General features: G+C 39.3%; 1 protein-coding gene across 4 annotated transcripts in view; it reads right to left on the bottom strand.

The window, feature by feature from the left end:
- Window positions 1-14,446, bottom strand: part of gdpd4a (glycerophosphodiester phosphodiesterase domain containing 4a) — a 30,796-nt gene extending 16,350 nt beyond the window's left edge. The window contains exons 1-7 of one of the 4 annotated variants that reach the window (XM_053500628.1): window positions 14,325-14,446; window positions 4,906-5,208; window positions 4,171-4,274; window positions 2,622-2,715; window positions 2,464-2,523; window positions 2,257-2,355; window positions 2,067-2,160 (exon numbers count right to left, since the gene is read on the bottom strand). In XM_053500628.1, the coding sequence (XP_053356603.1) occupies window positions 2,067-2,160; window positions 2,257-2,355; window positions 2,464-2,523; window positions 2,622-2,715; window positions 4,171-4,274; window positions 4,906-5,088 (634 nt within the window). In that variant the 5' untranslated portion in view covers window positions 5,089-5,208; window positions 14,325-14,446. Of the gene's footprint in view, window positions 1-2,066; window positions 2,161-2,256; window positions 2,356-2,463; window positions 2,524-2,621; window positions 2,716-4,170; window positions 4,275-4,905; window positions 5,209-6,670; window positions 6,766-8,849; window positions 9,005-14,324 lie in introns of those variants that run through there. The other 3 variants (XM_053500626.1, XM_053500630.1, XM_053500629.1) reach the window with 3 other exon arrangements.
- Window positions 14,447-15,033: the final 587 nt, after the last annotated feature.

Below are 15,033 nucleotides of genomic sequence, written 5' to 3'. Positions count from 1 at the left end.
CAAGGGCTGCTACACTACCAATCATTTAAACCACATAAAAGGCTTTAAACTGAGGTAGTATTGGGTATTTTACTGCATGAGTCCGGAATGACTGGCTGTAAAGTATCATGTTAAATGAGACATATCTTTCCGCGAGAGAAGTGCATCTTTTAACTTAACGCTGACTTGATTTCTTTGTCAGGGGGAGCTGAGGACGTTTTCGCGTTGCGGCAGAATAATATGGAGAAAGCGTAAGGGCGAGGCAGAGAAGGAGGGAGAGAAAGATGTCAGTGTGTGGTATGAACAATGGAGCCGATGTGTCCGGGGACGAGCGTCTGACACGGCCGGTGCAAAAGAGTGCAAGGCGAGCAGTGACCCTCGCGCTAGTCACTCTTGCTTTTTTTCTCTTAATCGTAAATCATCCCCTCATCAAGGCCCCGATGAGAGCCCCAGACATGACTCAGCCTCACAGTGCCCATGACAACCAGAGACAGAGGGATGAGAGAAAGAGTGAGAGGAATACAAAAGAGGAGAGGGAAAAGTGAGAAAGGCACAAAAGCAAAGTTCTGCCTGTGAAGGACAGCTAATGCGTCACACCGCGCTGCACTCTAGAGCTACATAATAAAACAGACAGGAAAAACTGGCAGGGAAAACTGACACACTGGCAATAAACGGATTTTATTCAAATATTGTATGGAGGTATAAAATATTAACGGGATCATGTAACAATAGAGAAAAGGCCTTGATACAGTATTATGTCAGGTCAGATTATTAATTAACTCCCTAAGACATTACAGTGTACTGTACAGTTTATATATATATATATTATCCATAACTTTATGAGCAACAAACCAGCAGTCGCCTGTGTGTTCTGACACCTTTCTATCACCAACATTCTATTAGATCTTCAGTCCGACACGCATCACTAACTTTGGAGTTGCCCTGACCCATCACATCTCCCATGACAATTCGAATCTTGTCACAGTAGCCATACAGTAACAATATCACAATACAATGGCCATTGGAAATAGGTGGGATATATTAGGCAGCAAGTAAACCGTTTTCCTGAAGTTGATGTGTTGGAAAAAGAAAAAATGGGCAAGCATTAGGATTTGAGTGACTTGGGCCAAATTGTGATAGCAAGATGACAAATTTGGTCAAGCCTTTTACGCACCTACTGTACACCCCTTCTTAAATAACTAAAAAAGCATCTAAGCATTATTATTATTATTATTATTATTATCATGGCACCACCACTGAGTGATGTTCCACTGTCCATCCATTCAACAAGTCTCAGCTAACAGGAAATGTTAGGAACGAGTGTCTTGTAGAGCAAATGTTTGTAGAATTTTTATGGAATTCTAGATGAATCAAAGCTGGGTCACGGTCAAAGCAAGGTTACATATCTGTGATCGTTCTTCTTTAATAATCTTCAAGTCTTTCCATTCAGGTTGAAGTAGTTTAAGGGGGTATTTCTGGTGTACATATTAGTACCAAAAGAGACTTGTTGGTGACGAGGGCTTCCCTGTTTTATTATTATTATTAGTAGTAGTAGTAGTAGTATTATATAACTTTTGATTCAGATTACTCACTCATTCATCGTATATACCGCTTTATCCTGTATTCAGGGTCGCGGGGGACCTGGAGCCTATCCCAGGAGGCTTAGGGCACGAGGCAGGGTACACCCTGGACAGGGTGCCAATCCATCGCAGGGCACACACACATACTCACACTCAATTACACACTACAGGCAATTTGGGAACACCAGTTAACCTAATCTGCATGTCGTTAGATTGTGGGAGGAAACCAGAGTACCCAGAGGAAACCCACTAAGCACAGGGAGAACATGCAAACTCCATGCAGACAGGAATCAAACCCGGACCCTGGAGGTACAAGGCGACAGTGCTAACCACTACACCACCGTGCCGCCAGTGATCCAGATTAACAACTACTGTAACAAAAACACCTTCCAAACCATTACCCAATCCCTAAACACACAGAAACTGTAGAGTTTTAGATAAGCCTTATTGTGAATCAGCAAGATGAGTGTACAATTATGTAAAAATGGTAAGATGAGTGACACTCACCTCTCTTATTCATTCGAAAGAAGTGTAGCGCTATTGGCCAGGACAGAAAAGCCATAAGCAAGACTCCACCCACATGCAGAAAAGGCGCTGTGACCTACGAGTTCAAATGAAACAAGAAATTGCTATTTCAATCTGAATGCAAAAAATTTCAAAAATCATTTATAACCAGGACATGTTAAGACTGAGGAACCTGAAACGACAACAGGAGCGTCTGCCATTCTTTGCTCCAAAGATCCGAGAGCACAGCAGTGGCACTGACGGAGAATATCAGGGTCACCAGAATACCAATCTGCACAACATAATACAACAGACTCAGACAGGTCCTACGTCTCAATACTAGAGATTTAACATTAAGACTGCGTTAAGATTTTAACACATGTCAAGGGGAAGTGTTTACTTTGTGGCTCCAGTGCAGATAAAGTCTCTGTCCTTCAGAGAGTAGACACACCGCTAAGACCTGCCAGTGTGTAAAGTTCATTAAATTAAACACACAGGAAAACACACACACACACACACACAGAAGATTTAATATTTACTTCAGTTCTATAGTCTCACCAGCAGAAGGGCGATGTAGGTGAAAAGTGAGGCAGCCACCACCAACAGCACCACTGACCAGGGAAACCAGAAGCCCATGTTCCCAAAGTTAAACCTGAGGGCAGAGGAAATCATTAAAAAATTATGAAGACCAGACTGGGAAAAATGTGATCACAAGAGCAAATTTAAAAAAGTTTAAACTGAAAATAGTCAGTGAGCAGAGTCTACCCTACATGTTATCCTATGGGAAATTGGGTTTTGGTTCTGGTTCCGAACAAAGCTTCATAACTCCCAATCCCTTTGACCAATCTTCTCCACGTTTCTTTGCAGCACCCAGGAGACCCGAATTGAAGTTCTGATATATAAGGTTTGTGGGGAGAATTAAAATCTGAGGTCTGATTTACTCTAGAATCTTATTCATTTTCAGTGAACAGGTTCAAGACTGTGGGTTCATTATTTTTTTTATTAACATGATTTTTCCTGCATGAAAGACATTTTGGAGCCGTTTGATGTTTCGTTTCCGATCGGACCAAAAATGAGCAAGCTGTTGTTGCAGGAAAATTGCTTCTATTCATTTTCTGTTAAAAAAAATTCTTGGAAAGGGAACTTTTAGAAAAACGTTCGGTCCGATCATTAGAAAAGTGATAGAATACCATTCCTGGTGGAGAGAAGAGAACGTACAACCAACATTAACTGGCTTTTTTTGGCAGTTTTAAATCTTTCTCACTCAGATTAAAACTGGATGGGTTTATTTCACCGCCTCTCGGTGCCACTAATCCCTGAAAGTAAGTATTAAATACAGTACCAACTACTGGGTAAACACAAACATTTTTTGGTTGGCCAAATAATTTTAAAAGAAGGTATTTTAGGCTCTATACGTGTGTGAGTGTATATGCACCAATAGTATGGCACTGCACGGGCACGACCAGATTGGTGGCAAAAAAAAAAAAGTCATGGTCCTAAAGGGACCAAACAACTGTCCTGATATACATTTTTTTATACCGGCCCTGAGCCGTCAGGCCATAACTTTTGTCGAACCCTGTGTCAGCTAAAGCTTTTACTGCCTACTATAAGCTATTTCTTTTTACGCTTTCACAGTGTAGGCAGGAAACTAAGCCCTGTTTCTTTACTTGCATTTTTCTGAGCTCGACAAACAAGAGCACTTTAAGTCAGGAAGCAGGAAATACTCAGTGTGTTTGGAATGGAACATAATCGCACTGATGATATTTGTGATACTCTCAGAGAACACAAGATGTGCTGGTATAACGAAGGAGACAACAACGGGGTGCTGGGATGCAACCTGATGCAGAGCAAAACCGAGTCTTCCCAAAGTGTTTCAGTCCTGCTTTACTACAGCAGTTTGCCGATTAACGGTAACGGTTAAGAATAAAACACATTTAATTCATTACACACAGTAGTTTTTAATGCTGTGGACCTTCGTTATACAAGAGACTGTAGCTTCTGTTATAACTGACGTTATAGCAGTTCTAAGTTCCAGTTATTACCCTCACCAGGCGTTTTTTTTGTTGTTTTTTTTATCACTGAAGTTTTGACACTGGAGACTCCTTACCAGTCAAAGTCATCGTAGTCATTCTGAGCCTCGCTCCAGAAATACAGGAACACCAGCGTCAGGAAAAACGTGATGATGAGGAGGACAAAACTAGCACACTCCAACTAAAGAAAAAACAATCAGGGAATAACACACAGACAAACAGCTTTCACTAAAGACAGCACAATCCTTTAATGTATAGCAATGAGACAGGAGATTTTCAGACAGGAGAAGTGTCCTTCTGGGACTCTACAGTGGAGTAATTTATAGTGTGACTCATCCAGAATGAGTGCTGGCTGTAACAATCCTGCAATCTCTGTCTCTATCTCACTCCTTCTTTCCTCGCGTCACCTCTCATCATGTACAAGACTCAAGATGTAATACTGTATGTCATTTAGAAGACTGCTTTCGGCCTGAAGTGGAACAGAACTGTTTGCTTTGGTAGAGAAGCTTTGATAAAATGCAGACTGCGTCAGCGGAGAGCGGTGATCGATGTGGTGCTCATGCAATCAGCAGATAGAAGGAAAGAGTCTAAAGCATCTGGTTCTACTAAAGCTACAGTAGACTGTGTGTATGAGTGTGTGTTGCAATTTAACACAGCTATGTAAACCTGACATAAGTCTGTTTATTTTATCAAATATTTTCACTACGTTAGTGTCTGGGGTTAAGACAGGATGTTCGCCGTGATGTCTCCTGATTATACTTCTAGTCCGTTTTTATGCAAGGAGAGAGATAGCAGGGGAAAGAAGTCCTCACCCTGCTACAGCAGCACTCGCCAGGTTGGGCTCTGGCCCGCTGATAGCGCCTCCACTGGCAGCCATAGAGTCCAGCCAGGCAGGAGACAAAGGGCTGGTGCTCGTAGCGCTGAAGCAGCTGCCTGCGGATGACCTTTAACCTCCCCAGTTTCAGTGTGGACAGGCTGATGGGAGAACGGCCCATGGGTCACCATGGAGCACACGTGACTTACAGTACAGACTCACTCAGTCGCACCACACGCCGCAGTGGTTAAGGCGATCTACGCGGCCAGCGGACCAGTGGTCAGTCCATCATGCAGAAGACCTAAGAGAAAGAGAAAGAAACAGTGAGATCTGCAGTTAGAGAGGTAGATATAGTGGGTTAGAGAACATTGAGGTCCAGAGCTGTGATAAAAGTCAGTGATGCGACAGAAAGAATCAGATAGTGAGACGAGAGAAAGAAACAGGGAACTGGTGAGAGTTAAGTACATAGATACATGAAGGTAGTTCAACTCATAGCGGAACTAAGTACTTCATTCATTTCTTCGAGCAGTGTACAGTATATCATCACCCTTCATCACCAACTGAAAAAGATCAGCTTTGGATCCACTATTCATTTAGATGAGAAAAATATATATCAAATCGCAAAATATCAACCATGTATAATCGAATCTCTGGCGAAATGACCATAAACTCATGACTCATAAGCACCAACAGAGAGAGAGAGCTGCTTAATTATCGCTCTCTGATCATCCGCATCATCTCACAAACAAACAGAGCTTATCGTTGGCAGGTACTTGGTAGTTCAGCACTAAAGTAGAAATTACACAATAAATCTATAATTCATATTCATGTCATCTTTATGAGATGGTAAACGATTCCCATGTGGTTTCCTACTGCAGATACAATAGCATCTGAAAGGTATTAAATATTACTATGCAAGACGCAATAACTTTACAGTTGCATTTGCTTGTGCAGCTGGAATCAGTACTGAGGTTGATATTTGACAGAATGGATGTCAAATTTGGTACATTTATACCTCAAAAAAAAAAAAAAAAAAAAACCCTGCCAGTAATGACACTTGAATCTCAACAAGCTGGAGCATTAGAACATTAGAGCTCTGAATCATAGATTGATTTCAGGTAAAATCTGATTTGATCTATGAGCATTGTGATTCAATTCGATTCCGGCACATGCTAACTAACACTAAGGACAATAAAAATCCTTTATTCAAAAATATGTTTTAAGGAACTTTTCTGCTGATACAAAATTCAAATCTACGGACAGTTTGAGAGCACCAATCAACCTAACCTACATGTCTTTGGACTGTGGGAGGAAACCCACCAAGCACAGGGAGAACATGCAAACACCATGCACACAAAGACGGGAATCGAGCCTGGCCGGGAATTAAACCCGGACCCTAGAGGTGCAAGGCGAGAGTGCTAACCACTACACCACCGTGCCGCCGCTGCACAATCAATCACACAAAAATCTAAATTTCAATATGGACCTGTGTCATTTTTTATTTTTTTTTTCAAATGGCTATTCAAAAGAATTTTTTTATGCGTTTCAGGTGATAAATAAATATTATATAAATAAATAACATCCTCTTAATAAGATCGTTTGTGCCATTATTTGGTGTATCCCTAGATAAATATGTTTAAATATAAACTGATGCATTTAATAATTACATGTCGCAGTTTAAATCACAATTACGAAATGTGTCAAAATAGTCGCAATGTGATTTTTCATTCAAACCATGCAGCCCTACAGTATCTCTCTATTACCTAATGGAACATTACGTCAGGTAAAAGTGAAGTCAAGCGTCTTTGCTTCTGGCCATCTGCAGAGCAAACAATCTCAATCCTTGTTGAGGTCCAGAGGTCAGACAAATCCCCTAAACAGCTAATATGACTGAGCGACAGGTAAAGCCATCAACTGTGAAAGCAAAAACACACTCTGGGCCTTGTCCTGTATAAAGCAGCACTGAAACACAAGAAGGCACTTGGGCTTTAGATAAAACATGTTCTAATATTCAGCACAATAATTGTAGTATTATGTATGTACAGTCCATGTATTTACTGTATCATGACAGTATTATTAACTGTAATAAAGGGTAAATATCATTTAGAAGCTTAAAAAAATGTAAAGAGTATTTTTTTTTCTGCTCTTGCACGCTATAATGTCAACACCAACAAGGACACTAGCAGGAAGTGTTCTCTCTTATTCTGTAATAAAAGCCATCATAGAGAGATCAAAGGTCATTTCGGCAGCATGCACTGACCTTACACACCTGATACACGCCTGATCATGACAATGTTATAATGCAGAACAGTGCATTAGAGAACCAGCTATAATAAACACCTAAAATATTCATTCACTTTCCCATATTTCATGTACAGCTGGATTAGCTATTTTGTATGTAACAATACAAAGATGGGAGTACAGGAAAGGCTCCTAATTCAAATAAATCTATCGAATGATAGATAATTTAATATTAATGTGTATGGATTGATGGGACATGCACAGAGATACTGCACAGCTTCAGACAAAGCAAGTCGTTCATACATTAAGTAACAAAAACTTAGGAGAATTTCTCTACTAAACCTTTTTAAGATTTAATCTGTTGTGTTTGTGACAAACAAAGACAATAAGTGGGTTCCGGGTACACAGGAACAAACACAATCAATCCCTGTAAAGTGGTCACTGTAGTTTGATTATTTTCATGACCAATATATTTCTATTCCTCAACACACACGCAAAGCATAAGGACCAGCCAAATGTCCCCATAAGTTCAAAACCCACAGATATCTGTATAATACACTCAGTCTACAGCTCAAAATACCCCTATATAAGTGGGGACACTGGGTCCTTACAAAGTAGTAATAAACTGTAACTACACACACTGTAACTGCACACACAGACACACACACACACACAGAGACACACAAGCACGGGGTCCAGCCAAATGCATCCATAAGATCAACACTCACAAATACCCCTATATAAGTGGGGACACTGGGTCCTTACAAAGTAGTAATAAACTGTAACTACACACACTGTAACTGCACACACAGACACACACACACAGAGACACACAAGCACGGGGTCCAGCCAAATGCATCCATAAGATCAACACTCACAAATACCCCTATATAAGTGGGGACACTGGGCCCTTACAAAGTAGTAATAACCTACAACTACACACACTGTAACTGCACACACTGTAATTGCATGCACACACACACACACAAGCATGGGCACCAGACAAATTCCCCCATAATGTCAAAACTAACAAATACCCCTATAATAGTGGGGATACTGGGTCACACACTACACACACTATAACTGCACACACAACACATGCAATCTCAAGCCCAGGCAATATGTAATAACCCACAACTACACACACTGCAATGGCGCGCGCACACACACAGGCACACAGACACAAATACACACACACATCCCTCACAAAGTCATAATAGTCTACAACTACACACTCTGTAACTGAACTCTCACACACGCACAACTAAACACATACACACACACAAACAAACACAAGCTCGAGGACCAGTTAAAATGCCCACATAAGGTCAAAACTCACAAATACCCTAATAATAGTGTTAATAACTACAGTACACACACACACTGTACTGTAACTGCGCGCGCACACAACCATACACAGCACTGCAACAGATTAGCATTGCCAGAATCATGGTGCACGTGAGCCCTTCAGACTCTTTCAGTTCATCAACCATCATTACATCATTTAAAAAGTTTCTTTAAAAATGTCTAACGATTTATACAGACAGAGAATATAAACTACTTAGCTACTTTAGTGAACTATAATCTACTGCCAACAACATCTACGACAGATTGGACCTACAGTAAACCAAGCCCATCAGCACACACACACACACACAGAAACTCGATTAGAGCCGATATGGTTCCACTTATAAAATCTACCTCGCGCGTGCCGCTTGTCCTGGATGCTCAGAAAGCCGGAAATAACCGGCAGGTCAGCAATGAGGCTCCCCTTCGAGCGCGAGAGCGGTTCTGCTGCTCGCCTGTGGTGCGTAACGGGTACAGAGCTCCGCGCATGCGCTGTCCGCTGCATCTCGTTACCACAACACTGTCCGTCTCCACCTGTCTTCACTAATCACTAACAGTGGCGGTTGTACACTCAATTGCTCCTCGGGCGAGACGCCCTCCTGGTGCCCCAAGTCAACAACCCCCCCCCCCCCCTTAAAAAACCCAATGAAATAAACAAATGAAATATAGAAAAAATATAGAATAAATCACACTAAAGAAAATTTAATTGTTTATTGGAAAATGTCTTTTAAACTCTACACATATGTAAATTACTCTTTCTATTTACAGTATACTGTAAATATATTGTAAATATATTGGCTATAGCCAACATTAACATAAACAATAGAAATAAATAACTTTTAAATAAATAACAGTTTTGTTGCAAAGCATAATTTTGTGGTTAAATTTAGTTAGATCTCATGTTGTATACACTGCTAAAAAATAAAAAAATAAATAAATAGAACCCTGCCCAAAAATTATAGAAAATGTAATGGATTTAATGGCTATAATGGGAATTGTATTGGTTTTAATGGTAAGTATAACAAAGTCTGCTGGTATATGATGGATTCTATTGGTGGGTGGGATGGTAAATCCTATTGGAAAAGTGCCCGTACAATGAGGAATTTTGTAATAGTTTACTGGAAAAAGTTAATGGTTCATAATGGCATTTAATAGAAACCATTAGAATTTCTGTAATGGTTTGTATATTAGGCTTTTATTGTGTTATTTTTTTAGCAAGGTAAGCAAAGCAAGCATCATAAGCAAGAAGGCTAACAAACGTAAGAGTTAACGTTATACCACTAATTAACATAATGACATGAATACCTTCATCATACAAAGAGAACATTGTTGCATACCTTTATCTTTTGCCCGTTTCTCCTCATCTTCTTTTCTTTTTTTCCTAAATTGCTTTTAGGGAAAAAAACAGCTTTGGCCTTTTCCTCTCCATGGCTGTGTTTACTTTGTATGCTATGGTAATGGAGTTCCTGCACAAACAGAAACTCTATCAACTCTATAGCAGTACATCCCCACCCAACCTTAGATCGATTTCTCTAAAGAACCAGTTGTTGAAATTCACTTACACAACCTCAGCACTGTTTTTTATCGATGGAAATAATTAATACAAGTAAAAAAAAATATTGAGTTTAGCTCTTCTAATTAATATCTATTGGTGCAGGTGTTTGTTTACATTGAGTAAGTAGCTCATTAGTAGTTTGTTTTATAGTAGATTATTACTATACTTGATTATCACTTTTACTTAGCATTTCGATTTCCCTTCTGGTGCAGGTTAAACTTTAGGCAGATATCTACTATAAGTACTGCAAACGTTTCAGGAAATTCTTTCCAGGTAGTTTTGTGTAATACTGTGACAAAATCTAGCTGGACAGACATACATACTAAGGTGGCTGTTTGCTTTTTTGCAAAAAGAGCGGTTTGAAGTTACCCAACAGCATGTTATTTAGCCAAAGAATTTGTTTACAAAAGATTTGCATTTTGTTTCATTTGAGTTATTAAAGCTCTTTAAATACTGCATGATCATCGGTTATTTTGATGTGCTGTGATGTGATGTGATTTCATTATATATTTTATATAAGTTATATTTTAAGTTTATTGGAAATATTGCCAGCAGTTCACAAAAAATGAAACGAAACTGTTCATCTCACCAATACATGCACCTGTAAGAAAGAAAAAAAACCATAAGAAACTAATTATTTTGCAGTGGTCTGTATCATCATCACCTTTTACATCATATTATGGGGTAATAATGTACAGTATGCTGTAACACTGGAGCAGCCTGAGGAGCAACAGAGAATTGACCATGCATTGGAATAAAATGTAATTTCCTCAGGACAATGGGCATATTGTCAATGCACATAAAATATACTTAATAAGGTGCAAATATGTAACAGAGTGTAATAAGTGCAAACAGTACCACAAAAACACAGGACACCACAGACACAGGATAGGGGATGTCTTTACAGTGTATCGATAGATGTGAACTGTTAGCTTAGCTTTGTTGAGTATGGATGTTGATTAATCTGTCTACCTCAGAGACGTTTAGTGGTGGTGGTAGCACAGATGCTCCAGTAGCAGGCACCCTGACCCAGTTACAATCATTGGTCATTTTATCAGGCGCCACATACAGTAAATGCACTTCCCAAATATACAGTAAGTGACACTGACACAGTAGTGTGTGCAGCATAGGTATAGGTGTATCAGGCACAAGCTGCATTTCTGGTCAACTGGGTGGTTTTGTGATATCTTTCTTTCATAACGGATGCTGTAATGTCCTAAAAATGTCATGACATTATATTTATATATTGTGCCTTAAAATGGATGAGCTACAGTCAGTCTAATACACTGGCCAGTGTATTACTGTCGAGTTATCTGGGAATTATATATTATATTTGCACATCAGCTAGTGCTTCAAACTCGAAAAAAAAGCCATAGCCAACTACAAGGGACATGAGGACCAACTCTGGAATCACTTTTAATTCTTTTGTCTGACAGCTTTGCAGGCTACACAACAACTGTTTAAAGTAGATTCTAACTAACTAAGTGTACGTACAAATTATTAAAAAGCAGGTGACCACTGTGTGTCTTATGTGCACTTGTTTTCTGTTTTTGCAGCACTTCTAGCTTTGACAGCTCGTTTAACTCTTCTACAATTCAAGTGAATTCTGTAACCCACTTTGGATAAAAGCATCGATTAGATCAATAAACGTAAATGTTTAAAACCTTTCGTCCCACGCAGGCCATTGAAAGACTTACTCCCTTAAACATAAGTCTTTTTCATGTTCTGCTGTCTGACAACGCACTTTCCCACATCTCTCTGAAAACTGTCTAGTGCTAAAAGGAGCTTCACTGATGTTCCACAGCATTCTAAAACATCATCATTAATAAAGTATATAAACAAAACGTGTACTGTATGGGCAAGCCAAATGTCCCCACAAGGACAGAAATCCCTTTAGTAGTGGGGACACTCGGTCCTCACAAAGTTATAATTACACACACACACACACACACACACACACACACACACACACACACACACACACACGTACAGAAACCAGGCAAATGTCCCCATTAGGTCAAAACTTACAGATAGTCTTATATTAATAATAATAATAATAATAATAATAATATTAATGATAATAAGTTTATTTTATATAGCACCTTTCAAGAGACTCAGTACAGTAATAACCTACATCTACACACTCTGAAACTGTACAGATACAGAATGGGGACCAGACAAATATACTCAAAAGGTTAAAATTCAAAAGGTTAAATCTCTGGAGTAGTGGGAGCACTTAATCCTCCCAAAGTCATAATAACCTACAACTACGTGTTCCCGTACTGCACACACGCACATACGCACACACACGCACACACACATGCACACACACACGAACACACACACACACACACACACACACGCACACACACACGCACACACACACACAAAATCACACAGACCAGACAAATGTCTACATGAGGATGTCCACATGTTCCCATATCCCTGTAATACACTAATAATCTACTGTACATCTACAACCTCTGTAACTATATATACAGTTATACAGTTATACAGTATATATATATATACACGCACAAACACAGTGAGGGCCAGATATATGTACTAAAAATGGACATGAGTGTGGACACTTAGTCCTCACAAAGTTATAATAACCTGCTACACACACATAATTGCTACTGGAAAGTAATTAATAATCAAAAGTCAGAGAGCATCAACATAACTCATATTTTCAGTTGTACTTTGTAGCCATTTGTCAACAACAAATTACACGACATACTATGAAAGCTGCACACACAGTATTCTTTAGTATCCACATTATAGTCACTACCCAAGAGGCTGCCTATGTAGGCCACATTTCCCTCTTTCTCTCATTGTTTGTTGTTTGTGCCAAATTTAGGTATTAAAATTTAGGTATGCTTCCCAAATAAGGAAATAACAGTAAATAATAGGAACAAATATAATAGTCAAATCTAAGCTCCGGTACTCCTGATCATAATAATGTCAGAAAGCTAAAAGTCAGAAAGTCTAATTAAACTAACAAAGAGAATAATACTGTATAAAGCAAAGTTTTAAAAAATTAAAGTTTTTTATAGTAATTTTATATATAATTAGTTCTTCTTCTGTATTTGATTAAAAAACAAACACACCAAGAACACAATTAAAATGCAAAGTGATGCAAAAATCTAATTATTATTAATCAGCCACCTTCATTACAATGCATTGGCACTCTGGGGACACAGTTGTTCAGCCACACAGAACATTACATAGTGTCCTTTTATTTACTGAATTATTCATTTATTTATTCCAAAGGGACCTACAAGAATTCAGAATGCAAACAAGCACAACGCTGAGGTGAGGACAGTCAGTGGGATTAGATCTCACAACCATCTGGTCACTGGAACAGCATCCTGCGAAGTGTTATTTATGGACAGATTGTACAGACTCAAAACTACTGCTACTTTATAGTTCTGTCTCTTTCTCTCACTCACTCACTCACACACTCACACACACACACGTCCGTTTGTCTCACCTTGCGAGGACCTACCATTGACATAATTCTTAACGCAGCTATAATGCTACACCTAAACCTATCCCTAACCTTGGTAACAAAAAGTAAAGACTCTGGCACTTGTGCTTGTTATATATAGGAAAAGAAATCATTTTAAATAAATAAACTAAGAAAAAAAAAGAGAAATGCTTTCTTTCTTTCGGGGACCCAACAAATGTCCCACAAGGTCAAAAATGTTAGATATTCCTATGGGAACACCCTGTCCCCATTACAACATATATATATGCACTTATAGCACTTGCAGTACTTTCAATGTACATTCAGTACTCATAACAGTGTCTGAAGGTGAACGTTGTACATTATTATGATTACGCAAGCTTTTAATTAAAAGCATTAAAATGCAAGCACAGCTATAAGAAATTAAAAAAGGAGAAGAACAAGAGGATTGTGTGTGTGTGTGTGCGTGTGTTAAAAAATAAAAATCACACATAAATATCCCATCTGTGCACATCACGCTGAACATTGCCTCAATACTTTTCCCCTACAGATCATACTGGTGCAGCTGTTTCTATCCCTGCTGCAACCTTAAACAGTAATTACATGGAAAAAAAAAAACAGCCTCTCTCTCCCTGTCTCTCTCTCTATGATTTAAAACATCTGCCTTGTCACATTTCCTCCAATGCACTTGGATTCCTAATGTTAGAAGACATGCACACATCATGCATTGTTTTATACACTGAGATGAAGAATATGAGGTCCTTAGTCAGTGAATAAAATAACTTGGCATTTGAGAAAGACTCACGGTCCTGATGAGAAGCTCCTTCCCTCAGTGGCTTGAAGGTGTTTGCATAGCTGGCACTGGCAGCTCGTTTTGCGCAGGAGATCCTAATTCACACACAGACGCCAGAGATGTGTGTGTGTGTGAAAGAGAGAGAGAGAGAGAGAGAGAGAGAGAGAGTGGGGGGGTGTTCTAAAAGAACGTCACGAGGTGCACATCACAGCGTTTCCTCTATCAAGGACCCACGCAGTGCTCTGTTTTCTGTCATTTTACCTGGATACATTTGCATAAGACCACATTTAGCCTATACATGATTGCAGGGGGCACACACACACACACACACACACACACACACACACACACAGTCACCAGCCCACCTACTGCATCACATTTCTGATTACAAAAAAGCCAGCTTTTTAGCTTTTAATTCACGTAAATTGTAATTACACAAAAACGTGCAAAAGTTCTGTAATTTTTATACAAATTTAGCCATAGATGACAGTTTTTATTGACTTCTTTATATATTTCCAAACACGCAATACTCACAATAGAGCTTTAATCTTTAGAGGGTCGCAGGGGGGCTGGAGCTTATTCCAGGTGTTTAGAGCATGAGGCGGAGTACACCCTGGATGAGGGGTCAATACATCTCAGCTCTCACACACACACACGCTCATTCACACATTCTGAGCAATTTGGGAACGCCAATTAGTCTAATCTGCATATCTTTAGACTG

Source organism: Clarias gariepinus, chromosome 7 (genome assembly GCF_024256425.1).
Source record: "Clarias gariepinus isolate MV-2021 ecotype Netherlands chromosome 7, CGAR_prim_01v2, whole genome shotgun sequence".
In the NCBI taxonomy this organism is placed as follows: domain Eukaryota; kingdom Metazoa; phylum Chordata; class Actinopteri; order Siluriformes; family Clariidae; genus Clarias; species Clarias gariepinus.
Note: the sequence above shows the minus strand (reverse complement) of the source record. Positions and strands in the feature narration are given on the sequence as shown.